The sequence below is a fragment of the Chiloscyllium plagiosum genome, unplaced genomic scaffold (genome assembly GCF_037043375.1).
Source record: "Chiloscyllium plagiosum isolate Xiang-an unplaced genomic scaffold, Cpla_swu_hap1 HiC_scaffold_6, whole genome shotgun sequence".
Taxonomy (NCBI): Eukaryota; Metazoa; Chordata; class Chondrichthyes; order Orectolobiformes; family Hemiscylliidae; genus Chiloscyllium; species Chiloscyllium plagiosum.
This window is the reverse complement of record NW_028270144.1, coordinates 20,175,606-20,194,767: the sequence shown is the minus strand read 5'-3', so window position 1 is coordinate 20,194,767 and position 19,162 is coordinate 20,175,606. Positions and strand designations below refer to the sequence as shown.

General features: G+C 42.2%; 1 protein-coding gene across 13 annotated transcripts in view; it reads right to left on the bottom strand.

Moving 5' to 3' along the window:
- LOC122550501 (dedicator of cytokinesis protein 9) overlaps window positions 1-19,162 on the bottom strand; it is a 339,837-nt gene that overhangs the window by 9,046 nt on the left and 311,629 nt on the right. For all 13 annotated transcript variants that reach the window (XM_087987930.1, XM_043691316.2, XM_087987937.1 and 10 more), the window contains 5 exons: window positions 18,789-18,902; window positions 16,164-16,310; window positions 12,992-13,202; window positions 4,392-4,582; window positions 1,912-2,012 (listed from right to left, as the gene is read on the bottom strand). In XM_087987930.1, the coding sequence (XP_087844056.1) occupies window positions 1,912-2,012; window positions 4,392-4,582; window positions 12,992-13,202; window positions 16,164-16,310; window positions 18,789-18,902 (764 nt within the window). The remainder of the gene's footprint in view (window positions 1-1,911; window positions 2,013-4,391; window positions 4,583-12,991; window positions 13,203-16,163; window positions 16,311-18,788; window positions 18,903-19,162) is intronic.

The window sequence follows — 19,162 nt, the reverse complement described above, 5'->3', positions numbered from 1 at the left end:
TTGGCACCGGCTGTGTATTGTTCAAGTCATTAAGATCGATGATGCACATTATTGACCTTGATGCATTTAGAATCATAGAGATGTACAGCACAGAAAGAGACCCTTTGGTCCAACCCGTCCATGCCGACCAGATATCCCAACCCAATTTACTCCCACCTGCCAGCATCCAGCCCATATCCCTCTGAACCCTTCCTATTCATATACCCATCCAGATGCCTTTTAAATGTTGCAATTGTACCAGCCTCCACCACTTCCTCTGGCAACTCATTCCATACACATACCACCCTCTGCGTGAAAAGGTTGGCCCTTAGGAATCTTTTATATCTTACCCCTCTCACCCTAAACCTATGCCCTCTAGTTCAGAACTCCCCTACCCCAGGGAAAAGACTTTGTCTATTTATCCTATCTATGTCCCTCAGTTTTCTAAACCTCTATAAGGTCACCCCTCAGCCTCCGACGCTCCAGGGAAAACAGCCCCAGCCTGTTCAGCCTCTCCCTACAGTTCAAATCCTCCAAACCCGGCAACATCCTTGTAAATCTTTTCTGAACCCTTTCAAGTTTCACAACGTCTTTTCAATAGGAAGGAGATCAGAATTGCACACAATATTTCAACAGTGGCCGAACCAATGTCCTGTACAGCCGCAACATGACCTCCCAACTCCTGTACTCATTACTCTGACGAATAAAAGAAAGCATACCAAACGCCTTCTTCACTATCCTGTCTACCTGCGACTCCACTTTCAAGGAGCTATGAACCTGCATTCCAAGGTCTCTTTGTTCAGCAACACTGCCTAGGACCTTACCATTAAATGTATAAGTCCTGCTAAGATTTGCTTTCCCAAAATGCAGCACCTCGCATTTATCTGAATTAAACTCCATCTGCCACTTCTCAGCCCATTGGCCCATCTGGTCAAGATCCTGTTGTAATCTGAGGTAACCTTTTTCGCTGTCTACTACACCTCTAATTTTGGTGTAATCTGCAAACTTACTAACTATACCTCTTATGCTCACATCCAAATCATTTATGTAAATGACAAAAAGTAGAGGGCCCAGCACTGATCCTTGTGGCATTCCACTGGTCACAGGCCTCCAGTCTGAAAAACAACCCTCCACCACCACCCTCTGTCTTCTACCTTTGAGCCAGTTCTGTATCCAAATGGCTAGTTCTCCCTTTATTCTGTGAGATCTAACCTTGCGAACCAGTCTCCCATGGGGAACCTTGTTGAACGCTTTACTGAAGTCCATATAGATCACATCTATCTCATCAATCCTCTTTGTTACTTCTTCAAAAAACTCAATCAAGTTTGTGAGACATGATTTCCCATGCACAAAGCCATGTTGACTATGCCTAATCAGTCCTTGCCTTTCCAAATATATGTGCATCCTGCCCCTCAGGATTCCCTCCAACAACCTGCCCACCACCGACGTTCTTTGAATATGGTGAGGGTGTAGCTGGTTTTGGCTCCTGCCCATCCCTTGGACTATGAGGATGAGCACATGGGTTCTGTAAACACAGCTGATAAGGGCACAGTAAAAGCCAACCTGACATTTGCACAATCTGGAACACAAGCACTGAGTTTCAGAATAAGGGGACATCATACTGGTTTGAGATGAGGAGAAATTGCTTCACTCAGATAGTTGCGACTCTTTGGAATTCTCGAGCCGAGGGAGGTTGTGGATGCTCCGACATGGGTTTATTTCAGCCTGAAATAGACAAGCTCTGGGCCAATCATGGAAGGGGGCAGGAAAGTGGAGTTGAGGTGAAGATTTGTTCTGATTGTTTTACAGGGTGGAGGAACTGGACAGTCCATTTCGACTCCTAGTTCTTGTTCTCTTCAATCCCAAGAGTGATTGGGATCCAATTAACTTATCCCCTTCTGTAATATAACAACTCAGAAATACTGGGACTACCTGAACACTTCCTTCAGTTGTTTCACTTTGTTGTCTGGATACTTTTTCACATTGGCCTCTTCTAGGAATGCCCGGGCATACGCTAATGGCCCAGCATTGACCTACAGGAATAAGTAAACAAACACTATGTTCATTATTGTGTGACAGCAATAACTGGAGCAAAGCCTGTGCTATTTCTTATCTGAAACTCGTCACAGATGGTTAGCACAGCTTCTTACCATTCATACATAATGATTTCTTGATATATAGATTATATACATATCTAATATATATATATATATACACACATTTCTCACTACCACACTAAATATTTGCACCTACGTCTGGCCTAGATCTACCTAAATAAAAATAGACGTGTATTTATACAGTACCTTCCATGAACAGCAGACATCTTGAAGTAGCCACATGTGGCCTCTGTCATAAAGCAGGAAACGCAGCAGTCAATCTGCACACGATAAGCTCCCACAGCAATGCGATAATAACTAGGTGATGTGCTCTTGTGATATTGACTGAGGAACAGACATTGACCAGGACACCATGGAGAACAAAGTACTAATCTTTTACATGTTCCCAAAGGGGTAGATCGGGCTTTGGCTTAGCAGCTCATTTAAAACGACGCTTAGTGGCGCACTCCCTCATCACTGCTCTGATTTTTGTGCTCAAGTCCTGGGGTCGAACTTGGAGCAGTAGAGTCATTACATCACAGGAGGCGGCCATTTGGCCCATGCAGTCCATCCTGGTACTCCAGTCCAAACAGTCCCACTCCCCCATTCTCTAAGTCCTCCCACCCGACACCAAATTCACTGCCCATCCAGTTTGTTGCTAAGACTACTGCTGGCTCAGTGACCACTGACCACATCAGCAGCAGTTTCCATGAATCAGGAACGTTATGTCTCAGGGCATGTGTGCCATCAACGACATTACATAGAGACCCACATAAATACGTATTAAAAAAGAGTTGTTTCACCCCTTGTATATATGTCGTCTCTATTCCAATTATAGTTCATACGTCTTTAAAATATATTCTTAAAATTGTCACTTCATTTCAAAACATGTTATGGAGAATTCATGACTGTACTGCTAACATTACTGATAACAGACAGATACTTATTTGCTGCCATACACAGGCAGTTACCGAAAAACTAAAACATTATAGGGACATGTCAGGTCAGAGGGACTGGAACTAGGGGACAGAGTTAAAGAATAAAGGTTGACCTGATGATGGAGGTGAACAAACATTTCTTCTCTCAAAAGGACTGTGTGTCTGTGGAACTCTTTTACTTAGAGAATGGTGGACAAAGAGTCATTGAATATTTTTAAGGCAGATGTATATGGACTCATCTGTTAGTCAAGAATCTCAGGTTATTAGGGGACAGGTCAGAGTGTGGAGTTGTAGCTATGATCAGATTAGCCATGATCTTATTGAATGGTCAAGCAAGCTCAAGGGGCTGAATGGCCTACCCCTGTTCCTGATTCAATGTGCATAACACCCTTACTCTTGCTGTTAACACTCATCTCTCTGTCTCACTGTTCGAACTCTTTATTACTTCCACACCGGATATGGTTCTTCCTTCTCTCTACATCCATCCCTATATAATGCTCACAAAGACATTATTCTCTAGGCTTTATGATGAATAATTGAATGGCTGGAAGTCTAGGCTAGTAGATACATCACACTCAGCCTGTAAATCCCAAATATATTCTTGTTCATTCCCCACTTACTGGAATTAATTAGTTTGCTCGGAATTCACCCTGATTGCACTATAAGCTAAAACAACCCAAGGAATGGGGGAGTTACATACAGAAGAGAGTTTGAGCCAAAATTGCTCATGTTCATGTTTTCCAATGGTTCAATTTGTCTTATCAGACATCACCCACAAAATTGGCATCAGTTCCTTTGTCTAAATTATGAGATTCCACCAATTGCAATGCTTTTAGGGTGGCTCTTCAAACCGCAATCAACTTCCCAGGTGAACATGCAAGTTTTTTTTAAGAATAGATTCCCTACAGTGCGGAAACATGCCATTCGGCCCAACAATTCCACACCGACTTTCTGAAAAGGAGCCCACCCAGACCCACTCCCCTAACCTATAACTCCATATTTATCTCTGACTAATGCACCTAACCTACACATCCCCGAACACTATCGGCAATTTAGTATGGCCAATTCACCTGACCTGCACATCTTTGGATAGTGGGAGGAAATCGGAGCACCCAGAGGAAACCCATGCAGACATGGGGAGAATGTGTGAACTCCACACAGTCACCCGAGGTTGGAATCGAACCCAGTTCCTGGCGCTGGGAGGCAGCAGTGCTACCCACTGAGCCACCATGCCACCCAGGAAACTGACTAAACCAGTTAAGGTGGTTCAGTAACTAACCAGTGAAATTGAAGCAAATTTTGTGCACAAATTTTCAACTGCACCCAAAGTGGGATCTTTAATTCCATTCTATATTTATATACAAGAAAGGATAGTCACCTGCACGATGACACTGCCTTGGAGTTTCAGTTGCAACTTAATCATATCCACATCTGAGGAGGAGCATAATATTTGTAGCTCGGTCACTTTATTACCCATTTCATCAATTGCCACTTCAATGGGATTCATATCCACATGCTGCTGGTACATGACAGGGATGCGCTTTTTCACGTAGGGAAAGTAGTGAGTAGCTAATGAAGAGAGAACATAATTTCCATCAGAAACATTCTATCAAACAGTGACATTGCAAAATCATTTATGAGCGACATATTACTTCACTAACTTGTGAATGAAAGATATTCCCAGGTGGACACACAAATGCAGCTAATTACTTTCTGCAGGCTATCTTCAACACAGATGCCATTCACATATCTAGCATTCCAAATATTGCAAATTATTCCAGAATGGGAAGAGATATTAGGAGAGGTGACTGAACACATGCTCAAACAGTTTGGTTTTAAGGGCCTCTGAGGGTCAGGCAGAGAGACCAGAGGTTATACGCAATTAAGTCACAGACCAACCACAATCCCAGTGAACGGTCAATACAGTGACAGAATTGGGGAAAAATTATCGACAGGTAAGTTTATTCTGAATGCTCAGGATATGCACTATAATTTCAGGCTACGTAGTCACCTGCTCTCCTGATGGTAAGGTACACAGACAGACTAGTGTGAGAAAGTTACTAGCAATGCTACTTCAGCCATCCCAAATTAACATGCAGTACAAGAAAAAAACAACCACCTCCATATGAGAACTTCAAATGTAATTAAATGTCTCAAGGAGATTTGTAAAGCAAAATTTAACAATGAACCACATAAGGGAGCAGACAGTGGAGTAGCAATATTGTCACTGGACTAGAAATCCAGAAACCCAGGCTAATTAACTGGTTTGATTCCCATCGGTTGGTGGTGAAACTGGAGATCAAACAATACAAGTCTGGAATTACCATTAGCCCAATAAAATCCTATCTGGTTCAATAATGTCCTTTAGGGATTGAAATCATCTGTCCTTACCCAGTCTGGCCTAAATGTGACTCCAGATTCACAGCAAAGTGGTTGATTCATCGCTGCCCTTTGAAATGGACAAGTAAGCCGCTCTCTTGTATCTAACTGCTACAAAGTCGGAAAGAATGAAAGAAACCAGGTGGGCCTCAGAGTATCATCAAAGCCCCAGAAATAACAGTAGCACACAGTCGGGCCAATCCAGTAAAGTCCTCATTATTACACCTAGGGGCTTGTGCCAAAATTGTTAGAGATGTTCCACTGACTAGTCAAGCAACAGCCTGACAGTCATTCACATGGTATCATACCTGAGAGAAAAGGGCCCGGCATGATGGCTCAGTGGCTAGCACTGCTGCCTCACAGCACCAGGGATGCGGATTCGATTCTACCCTTGGGTGACTGTGTGGTATCTACACATTCTACCTGCATCTGTGTGGGTTTCCTATCGGTGCTCTGGTTTCCTCCCACAGTTCAAAGATGTGCATTTTGGGTGGACTGGCCACACTAATTTGCCCTGTAGTATCCAGGGATGCGCAGCCTAGGTGGATTGGGCGTGGGAAATGTAGGGTTATGGGGACAGGGTAGGTAGTGGGGTCATCTGGGTGGGATGTTCTGTAGAGGCTGGGTGCAGACTTGATGGGCTAAATGGCCTGCTTCCACACTGTAGGGATTCTATAATGATTACCATGCCAGAGCTGGCAGCATAGTGGTATGTAGTTGGCAGTGACCTGCTATGGGAATCTTCAACATTGACTCTGAATCTCATGAAGTCCCATGTCTTGAGATCAAACATGGACAAGTAAACCCTCTGCTGATTACTACCTACTAGTCCCCCTGGCTGATGAATCAGTTCTTTTCATGCGGATCACTACTTGGAGGGAACACAGAGAATAGCAAGGGCACAGAAGGTACTCTGTCAATCACTAACAGTTACCCAGTAAGTAACTATTGAACAAGCTGGTCGAGTCCTAAAGGACACTGCTGCTCAAATGGGCCTGCAGCAAGTGGTCAAGTAACCAACAACAGGGAACATCGACCTTACCTTCCCCATCTATCTGTTATAGATGCATCTGTCCCTGACAGTGTCACTCGGGCTGACCACCACACAGTCGGTGTGGAGGCAAAGTCCCGCCTACACATTGAGGATATCTTCCACCATACTGTGTAGCACCACCAGCATGCTGAACGGGTTAGATTTCAAACAGACCTAGCAATTCGAGACTGGGCCTTCATGAAGCACTGTGAGCCATTATCAGCAGCAGAATTGTATTCAGCCACCATTTGTAACCTCATGGCCCTACTCTACCAATAGCACCAAACCTAGGGATCAACTCTGCTCAAAGAATGTGTGCTGACAAATGCATTGAAATACAGAAGATAGGAGCAGAAGTAAGTCATTCGACTCCTCAAGTCCACTCTGTCATTCAGTATGATCAAGGCTAATCAACCTCAACACCCTAAACCTGCTCTCTCCCCATTTCCTCAGATCCCTTCAGTTACAACAGCTATATCTACTGTCTTCTTGAAAACACAATGTTTTGCCCTTAACCATTTTCTGTGGTCGTGAATTCCACAGGCTCACCACTCTCTCATCATCTCAGTCCTGAAAGGTTTTTCTTTTATCCTTAACTATGACCCCTGGTTCTGGACTCACCAACATCAAGAACATCTTATCTTGTCGAGTCCTGTTAGAGTTTTAAAAGTTTTTATGCAATTCTCCTCATTCTTCTAAACTCCATATTGAGGAAGTCACAACTGAGTTGAAATGATCAAAGATTTGGAATGCCTGACACTCATTTAACCAAAGCAAATTGTCAAAGGAGAGCTCAGGTTTGGATGCATTCTCATGGCGGTCAAAGGAAGTGCTATCAGGAAGGTCTAAAGGCTTCCCTTGGAAGCATTTGTATCAACTTCAAGTTCAGGAGTAGCTCGTCCAGAATTGCTCCACTAAATGTGGCTTCCTTTGAAGGAAAGCACACCTCAGAGGCTGAGGAAAAAAAACCCAAGCCAGCAATTCACCCAAAATCCAAATCCCTGCTTGCAGTGCCCTGTCTGAATTTTAGTCGAACCTTCTCAATGTCGATGTGGAGGTGTTGGGGCGGACAAAGTCAAAAATCTCATCTCACTGGATTATAGTCCAACCTATTGGACTATAACCCGATGTTGTATGATTTTTGACCTTCTGAGTGTTGATTGGTTTTAGCAGGACCCTTCAAACCCAACAGAAACTTACCCAACACCCCAGGAGACAGACATGGTCAGCTTCACCTTGAAGACTAATAAGAAATGACCCACCCCATGAAGTCAATTAAAGCTAATTGAGCTCTGGACAATACCACATGAAAGCACACACAAGGGCATTATTCAGTTCTGATGGACTGAGGCTTCCCTTCTGGGTGTGGTCCTTTGCGCTGAAAACAAAAATTTGAGAAATAAACTCTGAAATGCAGGAGCTATTAGCTGAACTTTAGAAGGTGCTGTATATCAGATATGAATTATTCCCACAGCAATTCAGCATTCAAAGCCTTTGTGTTTTATGGTACTTTTGTGACCTTGCTCTGTGAACTGTTAATTCAGACAATAGCCTCCACATCATAAAACTGGTTCCACCAACTGATTATCTATGGATCAGCAACAAATGGAACAGTAAGGTCTGAGAAAAAAGTGAGTCAAAGACTGAATATTTTCTGTCCTTTAATCTAATTCAATCGAGTCCAAATGAAACAGCTCAGTAACTTAATTCCAACTGGATACCTACATATTGTGATTAAAATATACAACTTCACTGCCTCCTTAAAGTTGGTTTCTGCTTTATACCCTCTTCTGAACTGCAAGACTTTGATTATTGCACTCAAGGCTGGATTCTCATACTCTATGCTCCAGACTGGAGGTCAGGTCATCCAAAACGCTAATACCCAGGTCTTGGCTAACAACACACTAGCTAACCTATTTGCTGACCTACATTAGTTCACAGAAATAGGCCATTCAGCTCATTGAGTCTACTCTGCTATTCCATAAGGTCATAGCTGATCTGATAATCCTCAAATCCACTTTCCTGCCTTTTCCCCATAACTGACTGCTTCACAGATTGAAACTCTGTCCACATCAGACTTAATAACCCAACCTCTATGGCTCTCTGTGGTAAGGAATTCCACAGATTCACTAACCTCTGAGAGAAGAAATTACTCCTCATCTCTCTCTTATGCCGGCTGGTCCCAGACTCTCCCACAAGGGGAAACTACCTTTCTTACTCAAACTTGCCTGATAAGACAGTGCTTCCATAGCAGGGAGCAGCCTAGTGAACCTTCTCTGCACTGCTTCCAATGCCAGTAAATCTATCCTTAGAGAAGTGAACCAAAACTGCTCATAGTATTGCAGCAGTGGTCTGACTAATGCACTAACAAAACCTCCCAATTTTATACTCTAGTCCCTTTGAATCGGAGGTGAACAATGCTCTTGCCTTTTCTATTAATAATATCAAGCAATGACTTGATTCTAAAGCTCTTATCCTTGTTTACAAACACACCTTGTCCCTTCCTACCTCTGTAATCCCCTCCAGCTTCGTATCCCTCTGACAACTCTGTGCTCCTCTAATTTGGCTTAAACACTGGTGCTGTGCCTCCAGTTACCTGGGCCTCCAAGCTCCAGAACTCCCTCCCTGCCTCTTAATTTCACTTTTCTCCATTAAAATACTTGAAGTCTACTTTTCTGACTGACCTTTTCATCATTTAAGCTAATGAGCTGGACTGTGCGGGTTTCCAGTTCAACTATCCTGGCTGAATATCTGTTGGGAGTCCACTGAGGAGAAGGCCAGATGGTCTGTTGCTGTTTTACACTCAGCGGGGCATTCTCTGGCTCAGAGCAAGAATCCATCCCATTTGGGGAGGTTGTCCCACCTGAGGGGGTGGTGCCAGTCTGATTGGCTGACAGCCCTGTAGACTCAGCAGTGCCAGGTGAGAGTGGTAGCCACTACTGGGACTACAGCCAGTATTTGAAGTGGAGGATGGTAAGGAGGTTGGGCAAAAGTGAGGACTGCAGATGCTGGAAATCAGAGTCTAGATTAGAGTGGTGCTGGAAAAGCACAGCAGGTCAGGCAGCATCCGAGGAGTAGGAAAATTGACATTTCGGGCAAAAGCCCTTCATCAGGAATGAAGGAAGGCTGGGTCAGGCTGGTACACCTCAGTGAGCTCTCCACCCCTTACCGAACACAAGCCCATGCAGCAAAAGCTGACAGGCTTCCCGCTTAGCCCGAGCACCACTCCCCATGTTTGACTGTCTTAAAATATTTATGAGGGAGAGAAAAAAAAAGAGAGGGTGTCCATTTTGTCTAGATCAGAGTGGTGCTGGAAAAGCATAGCAGGTCAAGCAGCATCCAAGGAGCAGGAAAATCGATGTTTTGGGCAAAAGCCCTTCATCAGGAATAAACTCTGGTTTCCAGCATCTGCAGTCCTCATCTTTGCCTAGTCCATTACATCTACCCTATCAAGCCATTTCATAATTTAAAGACCTCTATCACGTCGCCCTTCAGCATTGTCTCGTAGGAAGAAAAAGAGGCGCAGCCTGTTTAATCTCAATTCTTTTGCCTCTTTTCAATTGTGACTGTGGTGAGTAGTCATGTTTTCTTTGTTACTTTCTGATCATAAGTCACACAATAGAATATTGAATGCCTACAGTGTGGAAACAGGCCATTTGGCCCAACAAGTCCACACCAACTTGCTACAAGAGCATCTCACCTAGATTCTCAGCCCTACCCTATCGCTGTAATCCTGCATTCTCCATGGCTGATCCACCTAACCTACACTTCCCTGGACACGATGGGCAATTTAGCATAGCCAACCCACCTAACGTGCACATCTTTGGACTGTGGAAGGAAACCCACGCAGGCACAGGGAGAACGTGCAAACTCCACACAGACAGTCACCCGAGGCTGGAACTGAACCCTGGTCCTTGGGGCTGTGAGGCTGCACTGCAGGTACAAGAGAACTTCACTATCGAGAATGAGTGAGAGAGGAGTATTATGTTTAGAAAGAGAGATGTAGATGAATATGGAGGAATTCCAGGAGTTGGGTCAGCGTAATTAGAAGATTTAATCACCAGTGATGGGGTGAAGGGATCAAATCAGGGTCAGAGGATTGAAGGGTGCAGATGGAGTTAAAATGTTGGCAGGTGTCACTAAAGCAGATGAGGCAATTGGAGAATTTAATAAAACAAGTAAGTATTTTTTAAAAAGTCTTTCTTGGGATGTGGATATCACTGACAAGGTCAATATAAGTGGCTCAACCCTTAGTGACCTTGAAAGGAGTGGCTTGCAAGGGTGATTCAGGGGGCAGTTAAGGGTCAATCACTTTGCTGTGGAGATACACAAATGCCCAACTTCTTTTCCTGAAAGAGGCTCGTGAACCTGGTGGAGCTTTTTTTGATTTACAACAAATCGACGACAGTTTCACGACCACCATAACCAAAACTAGCTTTCAAACTGCAGAGTTCCTTTAAATTGAAATTCAATTCCATGCTGGGAATTTGAACTCAAGTTTCCACAGAACTAACTAAGGTTTCCAAGTTGGCTTTACCACTATGCCACCGTCTCCCCTGCATTTAGCGCATTGAGGCTGAGGAAACAATAAAGGACAGCAGCTTTATGGCATTGTGTGCCAGGATTGGGAGAACAGTCAGGAGGAAATAAACATAAATCACATTTAGGGATAAAGAAATAAACAGTTTCCATGGAATCAGTGAACTTTGACAATAAGTGACAACTGATAAGTACATATATGCACAAGCTAATTAGATTAATTTAAATGAATACTCAAGTATATGGAACTATAAAAATATAGAGTTAAGAATTTTTAAAGGGAGTCATCAATTAATCATGTCAGCACTCGTTATGGCATTTTATACATGAAGTTTCTGTGCATTAGATAAAGCTAAGACCATCAACTTGACAGCACTTCATAGCAAAACCAGACATTGGACTCAGGCAAGGCTCTTAAATTACCCAACTGTATTGCATGATTGAGAAAGATTGTTCGGTGCATAGATCACCTTGTTTTCTACATTACAACAGTGACTACACTTCAAAAACACTGCACCGACTGTAAAGTACTTTAAGAGTGCTTGAAGTCACAAAAATCTATAAAAATGCATGCCCTTTTCTTCTCATGATTTTCCTTCCGACTTAATGTTTACAATCAATTATTATCAGTTTTTCAAGACACTTTTATCGAGTTTTTAAAAATTAAATCACAAGATGTGGGTGTCACCGGCAACGTCAACCATAATTGCCCTCATGATTAAACAAATTGTAAATATATTGCGTAATTCTCCCTCAATATTCTTGCATCTAATGTGGAAACGTGTTTTAGCAAATACCTGGTCAAATTGAGCTGAGCTTATCCAGCAAATCCTGTTTTTATTCTTGCATCTAATGTTGCTTCCCTCAGATAGACTCTCTCGGTATATAATGTAGCATCTACACAATTTTCAACAGGAGCTGATCAATCAAAGGCTGCCAACACAGATTTGTTAAGGATCTCTCTCATTGAAGACTAGTTAGAAAAAATACAGATCTATACCTTCAGAGGAATAGGCAGCACTCTGACTAGAAAATTAGCTAATTGTTAAGATACAAGAGTCAGGGTTAAGAGACTGTTGCACTGGATTAGAAAAGATGCACATCTTAGGCTCACTTTTATTCATGTTCAACTTGAATGGTGTATTTAAATTTGCTGAGGAGATGTGGTAAGGGGCAACAGTGAAAGCTTCAGAAAGGTAAATGGAGGTTATCAGGATGGGAAATAATAGCAACATTGAAATAAAACCAGTAAGTGTTTAAAATAATCAGCAGAAACGGTGAAGAGAGAAACAGGGTTAAGGTTTCAAGTCAAACTTGACTTTTCTTCATCTACAAATTCAATTTAATGCGGATAATTGCGAAGTACAACCACCCTCAAACAACCCTTGACACCTCATTCTGGAGGTAGTCAACAGCTTCATGTACCTCAGTTCAACAGTGACCAGAAATCCCCTCAAGGCTAAAATTAGTACCAAGGCACAACGGTCATGTCAGTGCTGAGAGGCTGAGTGTGAACTAACAACAAACGAATGAGACATACAAAGCTCTGTGTGTACTAGGCTTGTGCTGTCAGCACTCTCCTTGCTAACAGCAATATCCAGACAACTCATCTAAGCCAAGAACGGCTGCTGAACAGACTCTACTGCTTCAGATAAATATTGGATGTCTCCTGACAGTGATAAAGTGCTGGATGTGGGGAAGTAGACTGGTGTGTAAGGATCCAGCATGTATTCCTTCAAGTCAGTGATGATTGTGGAGATTAGGACCCACAACTGACGGTATGGTCAACAACAGAGCAGTGTTGACAACTGGGGATCATTAGCAAGTCAGAACTGGAGCAGTACCGAGTCAGCTTGGAGCACTGTTGGATGTTGTAGAGATTTGACAGGTGGAGTCAATATGGGGATTTGAAATAAAGGATGAGAATTTTTAAAAATGAGGTAGGACAGAATCTAGGTCAGCAAGCACAAGTTTGGGGAAGGGATTTTATTCTAGGGCATGACAAAGCAACAAAAGATGAGACTTACTTGTTAAAATTGTTCTCCTCTTGCACTGTTGCTCAACTCCTCCCTGCTTCTTTCCAGAAATGGTGAATGGCATCTCAAACACAAACCGCTGAATATTGTGACTTTTCTCAAAATCTGTCTTTCTGTCCAGCAATTCCTTCTCCTCAAGATATGGGGTCACGTATGTCACTTGGATGTAGGCATATTTCGAATCCAAGTCTTTTGGATTGACCTGTTTCAAAAAGATATTGGAGTATATGTAATCTGTGCTGTTACGTCAAGGGCAAATTAACAATTTGACAGAGGAACATATCTCTCCCAACGTAATAAACAGAGACTGAAGTATAAACAAAAGCACCTCAGCTTTGGCACAATGCAAATGTAAATTCTCTTTTATGTTGAGAGATGCAACCTTCCTAATAGGTTCAGCCTTACTCTAAAAGGAGACTAACTAGCCATTTCTCCCACTTGACACTTGCATGGTGGATGACTGTTATTTGGGCTAAAGACAAGTAGGTTGTGTCAACTGTCTAATGATCGATGGAGGAACCACCGTTCTTTCTACATACACATTAAATCACCCAGATTGGAGGATGGAGGGACTCATTTCAAAGTTTGCAGATGAAAAGAAATGCCAAATTGCAGTAACAATTGAGAAGGACAGTGAAAGAATCCAGACAGAGCTATGACATATACTGACACTAAGCACACGGAGAAGTAAAAATATTGTGGGCTACAGAAAATGAACAGGAAAAAGAGGATTAACTGGATAACCTATCCAAAGAGATAGCACTGGCACGATGGGTCAAATGGCCACTTTCTGCTCTAAGATCCAATGGCTGGAGACCATGCCTGGCTACATTAAAAGTCACTACACTGTTGAAGTATAATGAACTGTAAAGCACTTTTGAACACTATATTACAAATAACAAGAGCTCTGCACACGAAGGAAGATATAAAGGAACTGGGGACAATTCAGAAAAGATTCATGAGAATGTTGGAAAGATTGAGGAAATTCAGGAATAAAGATAGATTGGAAATGTTGGGGCTGCATTTCCGTAGAGAAAAGGAGGCTAAGAGCAGATTTGGGAGCGAGCAGGACCGTGGGATTAGTTTGGACATTGATACAGTGAATGTAGTATGGCAATGAGAGGGGGCTGTGGGATTCATTTCAATGGGCAGACATCGGGCCATTGGGAATAATTTAAGACTGATACAGGGTTGTGTTGGGAAAGCAGGACAATGGGATTAGTTTTAGATTCATACTGTGTCATGAGGAGTGAATGAGGAAACCGGTTTGTATGGGATTGATACTGAGCTATGGGGACAGAAAGGGACTTTGGGATGAGTTTGAGGTTGATGTATAAAGCTTTATTCATGCAGTAAATGGTTAAAATAAGAAATGCATTCAAAAGGAAATTGGGGCTGTAATCGAAAAGGAAGTAAGATATGCTGGGCTATCGGGAGCAGGTGGGAGATTGGTACCAAGTGAATTGCTTAGAGAGCTAATACAGATATGATGAGCCAGATAGCCTCGCTCTATGCTGTAACACCATCTGTGACACCATGATATCTCTTATATCCAAATAAACACCCAGAGAATGGTGCAATTTGCCATTTTCTAACTGGTGAGGGAATCATCTCCAAATTCCTGTGGCTCTGATTTCCACAGTCCTCTGGTTCTGCCACTGCTGAAGCCTCCAATCCACCACTGGTGACTGTGCCTTCATGTGCCGAAGCCATGTGGATCATACATTAAACATCCAGCCATCTCTCCCCTCCTCGAATATGCTCCTTAAAAACTACCTCTTCAAGCAAGTTTTTTTTCACCTGCCTTGATATCATCTTGTGCCATTTGGTGTTAAATTTTATTTAGTATTGTACCTGTGAAGTGCCTTGGGAGATTTTACTACAGTGATGGTGACATATAAATGCGAGTTGTTGTTGACTGACAGGTACAGCCTAAGTGCACCTTCACATCACAAGTGAAGGGAGCTTTTCTTTTACTTATTTTTGGGGTACAGGCATCACTGACCAGGCCAGCATTTGTTGCCTATCTGTAAATGCTCCTGAAGTAGGAAATGGTGAATTGTCTTCTTTAGGGCAGCACAGTGGTTAGCACTGCTGCCTCACAGCACCGGAGACCCGGGTTCAATTCCTGCCTCAGGCAACTGACTGTGTGGAGTTTGCACATTCTCCCCGTGTCTGCGTGGGTTTCCTCCGGGTGCTCCGGTTTCCTCCCACAGTCCAAAAATGTGCAGGTTAGGTGAATTGGCCATGGTAAATTGCCCATAGTGTTAGACGTAGGGGAATGGGTCTGGGTAGGTTGCTCTTCAGAGGGTCGGTGTGGACTTGTTGGGCCAAAGGGCCTGTTTCCACGCTGTAAGTAATCTAATCTAAAACCACAGCAGTCCATGTTGTGTTGGTAATCCCGGCGTCCTGTTAGGACAGCAGCTCCAGAAATCTGACCCATCAACAGTGAAGGGACAGCAATCTGGTTCCGAGTCAGGATGGTGTATGGTTTGGAGGAGGTGTGGAGATCTCATGCCTGTGCTGTCCTTCCCTTTTCAGTGGTTGAAAGGTGCAGTCAATGTAAGTCCATGGCAAAGAGATTCTGATGATGTGGGAAGGTTAACCTGTTAACTCTTCTTACCAAGGACAGAGCAGTGGTAGGTTTTTATTATTGCAGAGTTTTTTCTGTAAAGTCTTTTGCCAACTAGACTAGATTTGCCTAATCACTAGAGTAAAACTTACCTTAAGCCTGCTACATATTTTAATCCAGCTTAGAGACAAAGGCTGCAGATGCTGGAATCAAAGGTAGACAAGCAGGAGGCTGGAAGAACACAGCATCAGAAGGTGGAGAATTCAATGTTTCGGGTGTAACCCTTCTTCAGCCCTGAAGAAGGGTTACATCCGAAATGTTGACTTCTCCACTTCCTGATGCTACCTGGTTTTCTGGTTGTCTACCTATTTGTCTACCACATATTTCAAGCTTAAGCATTGAGTCATGCTGGTTGAAGTATTTGACCCTCCTAAATCTTTCAGATATATTGAAGTTTTGGAAACTTCTGGGAGGTAACCTGACTCAGTGCTGAAGGGGAGAAATGCATCACGAAAGCAACAGATTGCAAAAGGTAAAAGATAAGAAAGTGCTCACAGAAAAGCAAACAGTTTAAAATGCTGCTCTCCCTACCTTCCCATCATCGTAGATCATCCGCACATTCTCGGAGCCAAATTTGTCTGAGTAAAGTTTCAGAAGTCGCTGCGATATCTCAGACAACTGGGTCAGTTTTGGCTCTTTGTAAATGTACTCCTTGCCGTCCTCATCCTCAAAGAACCCCTGTTAAAAGTGACAGGGAAGTAAGCCAGGTTGACATGTGAAAAGCACTCACAAGCAGATGCATGAAGCAATGAAACAAGGTCAACTCAAAAGTCTGAAAACGACAAACAAAGGCAAACAAAAGATTCTCCGAACTCCCCCAAGTGCACTATTAAGGCCAAGTGATTCTGAATTTTTTTTAAAAGAAGGAAATGAAGTCAATGGCTGTAAATTTATATTGATTGTCATCTCAGCCGCATGTTCAATCTTGCCAATGCCATATTACCAAATAATGTTGTTTTTTTTAAATTGATACGCTTTTCTAGTTTCTTTGGGGAGAAGAATCCAGGTCTCATTTTTATTTCGGAGTGATGATAAAATGAGAACTTGGTGCCTGTTTTACACAGCAACAACTGGTCCTGCTTTTCAAGTTAGTAGAGGTTGAGAACATTAGACTGGCACAGCTTGGTCAGAAGGGGGGTTCCAACACACGGAATTATTCACAACTCACGAAATAGACTCAGCAACCAAATTAATTAAAATTATGCAGAAAAGGCTTGGAATTTTACAAAAACACAACAAACTGATGGTCAACACCATGTCACCCTTTAATGTTTGCTACAGAATGTAAATGGTCGATTTTGTTTAGTGGGAAAATTCCAGGCTAATTCTTCCCATTTTTGCTATTAAGTGGAGGATCAATTGTAATGCTGTTGGGCGCAATTCTGCCCTCTGAGAAGTAGTGGCAGGGACAGACAAGCGGGCAGTGTCAGAGTTTTCAGTCACCTGTCTTTAATAAGGATTGGTTCTTGGATGATGAAAGTACTGTGTCTCCAAAATGATAAGCGAGTCTTTTGCCAAACTACACAAACCTGTCAGCGGCTGTAATGCTCTCAATACCTCAGTAACACTGGCCCTCAAAAGCAGTCCATGTGTGTGGCTCAGCTCATGTTTTGTGTAGATTCAGGTCACCTTCAGGACCCACCATAAAATAAATATCACAAATAGCAGCGAGGGAAGGCACGCACAGAAGGAGGAACAGTTGGGCATATTACATAAGGTACATGGAATTAAACCAGTCTGAAGTACAGATAGATATTCAGCTATCATTGCACTAAGAGTATGAGCGATGCACAAGAATTTCATGAAATATGAAAAATGTGCATTCTTGATAGACTGACAAAAACTACCCACATCAAATCAAGAGTGCCTTTAATGCAGTGAGGTTTACTGCATTATTTGCAACACCATCATTGATTTACCGCCGTATCTCTCTCATTGTCTGTAAACTGGTATTGCTATGAAAGTTTTAAAAACAAAGAACAAAATGATAATAATCATATTTATTCCTAGCAGTCACTCTACAGGAAATCACCCCAAAACTAAAGAACACACCAAAGCTAATGATAGGAAAAAAAACAGCTATTGAACTTCAGTATGCTTCAGTGAGTTTTAAGGCTCGATGCTCTACAATTCTTTGTTTTGGTAAAAAGGAGGATCAGTGATTTACTACAATGCAAAGTGGATTACAGTCAGCCAAATTTTTCCACTCCTCTGCATGCACCACTATGGACAAGGCAAGGCAGTGGATAGTGTTCCTAACACAGCATTTCTAACCTCTACATTTAGCTCGACAGTTATGATTGCAAAGCAGATGATTTCAGACACGAACAAACAAGATCACACTAAGACAATATTAGGTGCTCACAGCTTATATGGAAGGACCTTAGTGGACAACTTACCGCTGCCTTTAAGAAGGGGAAAGAGTGGAAAGAACGCATTAATGAGATGCTGCAGCATAATATAAACACCAATGACCAGCAAACTATTTGTAAACAAAACATTTCAGTCTAACTGTGTTTTAAATTAGAGCTTGTTGATTAAGATTCAAACAAAAGAGTGTTTACAACTTAAATCAAGAACTGCTTTTAGCTCCCACACCCTTTAAAGCATGCGCGATTTCATTTCTGCTTGTTTTCAATTGAATTGCAGGAGAATCAAACAAGTATCATTTTGTAACTGTGTGACTCAGATGTTCCTCCAACTTTTAAGTACCAACACCTGGAGATAAATTGGGATGTGAGTATTTTGAAATTGCTGGGTGAACAATAGAAAAGATTATGGGTATAATCTTGTAACATAAAAGACAGCAAGTCAAACCACTGTGCTGGGTCTTTGAAAGAGTTCTTCAATTCCACTCCCCTGTTTTAGTCCCTCTTTGTCCTGCAATTTTCAACTCTTTCAAGTATTTTCCAAATCCCTTTTGAAGTTCTTACTTAGCACGAAAAATCTCCCCTCTCCCTCTGCTGGCATTTTTTCCCAATTATCTTAAATCTAAAGGGAAACAATTTTTCTTTCCTTATGATAGTATCACTTTTAAAAGTTTTATCCAAAACTAATCAAAACTATGAAACTTCTTAGAACAAATTGTTCCAGCAAAACTTGCGGTTCCATATACAGGAAGAGGTAAATACAGTCAAACAGAAAACTGATAAATACCTGCCCAAAAAAGGCTACCCGAAAGTAGGTGCCTAGTAGTCTTTTTCCTGTGTGAGTAACTTCAGCAATTTTCTTGTAAGCTTGATGCAAAGTTTCATACAGATGAGCAAGTTTCTGAAGGCAGGAAATAGAAAACAAATCAGACTGAGTTTCCTCTCCCATAGATACATTCAGCAAAAAATATCACTTTATATTATATTCACTTTACCCTTCTAGTTTGAAAAGCATTATTAATTTACAGAAGATATTATAGTAGAGAAACAGGCCATTTCACCTTTAATGAGTCCATGACCATGATTAATGCTTCACACAGATGTGTTCCAGCTCTCTACATCTCTTCCTATCAGGACATCCTGATCTATTTACCATCGTGT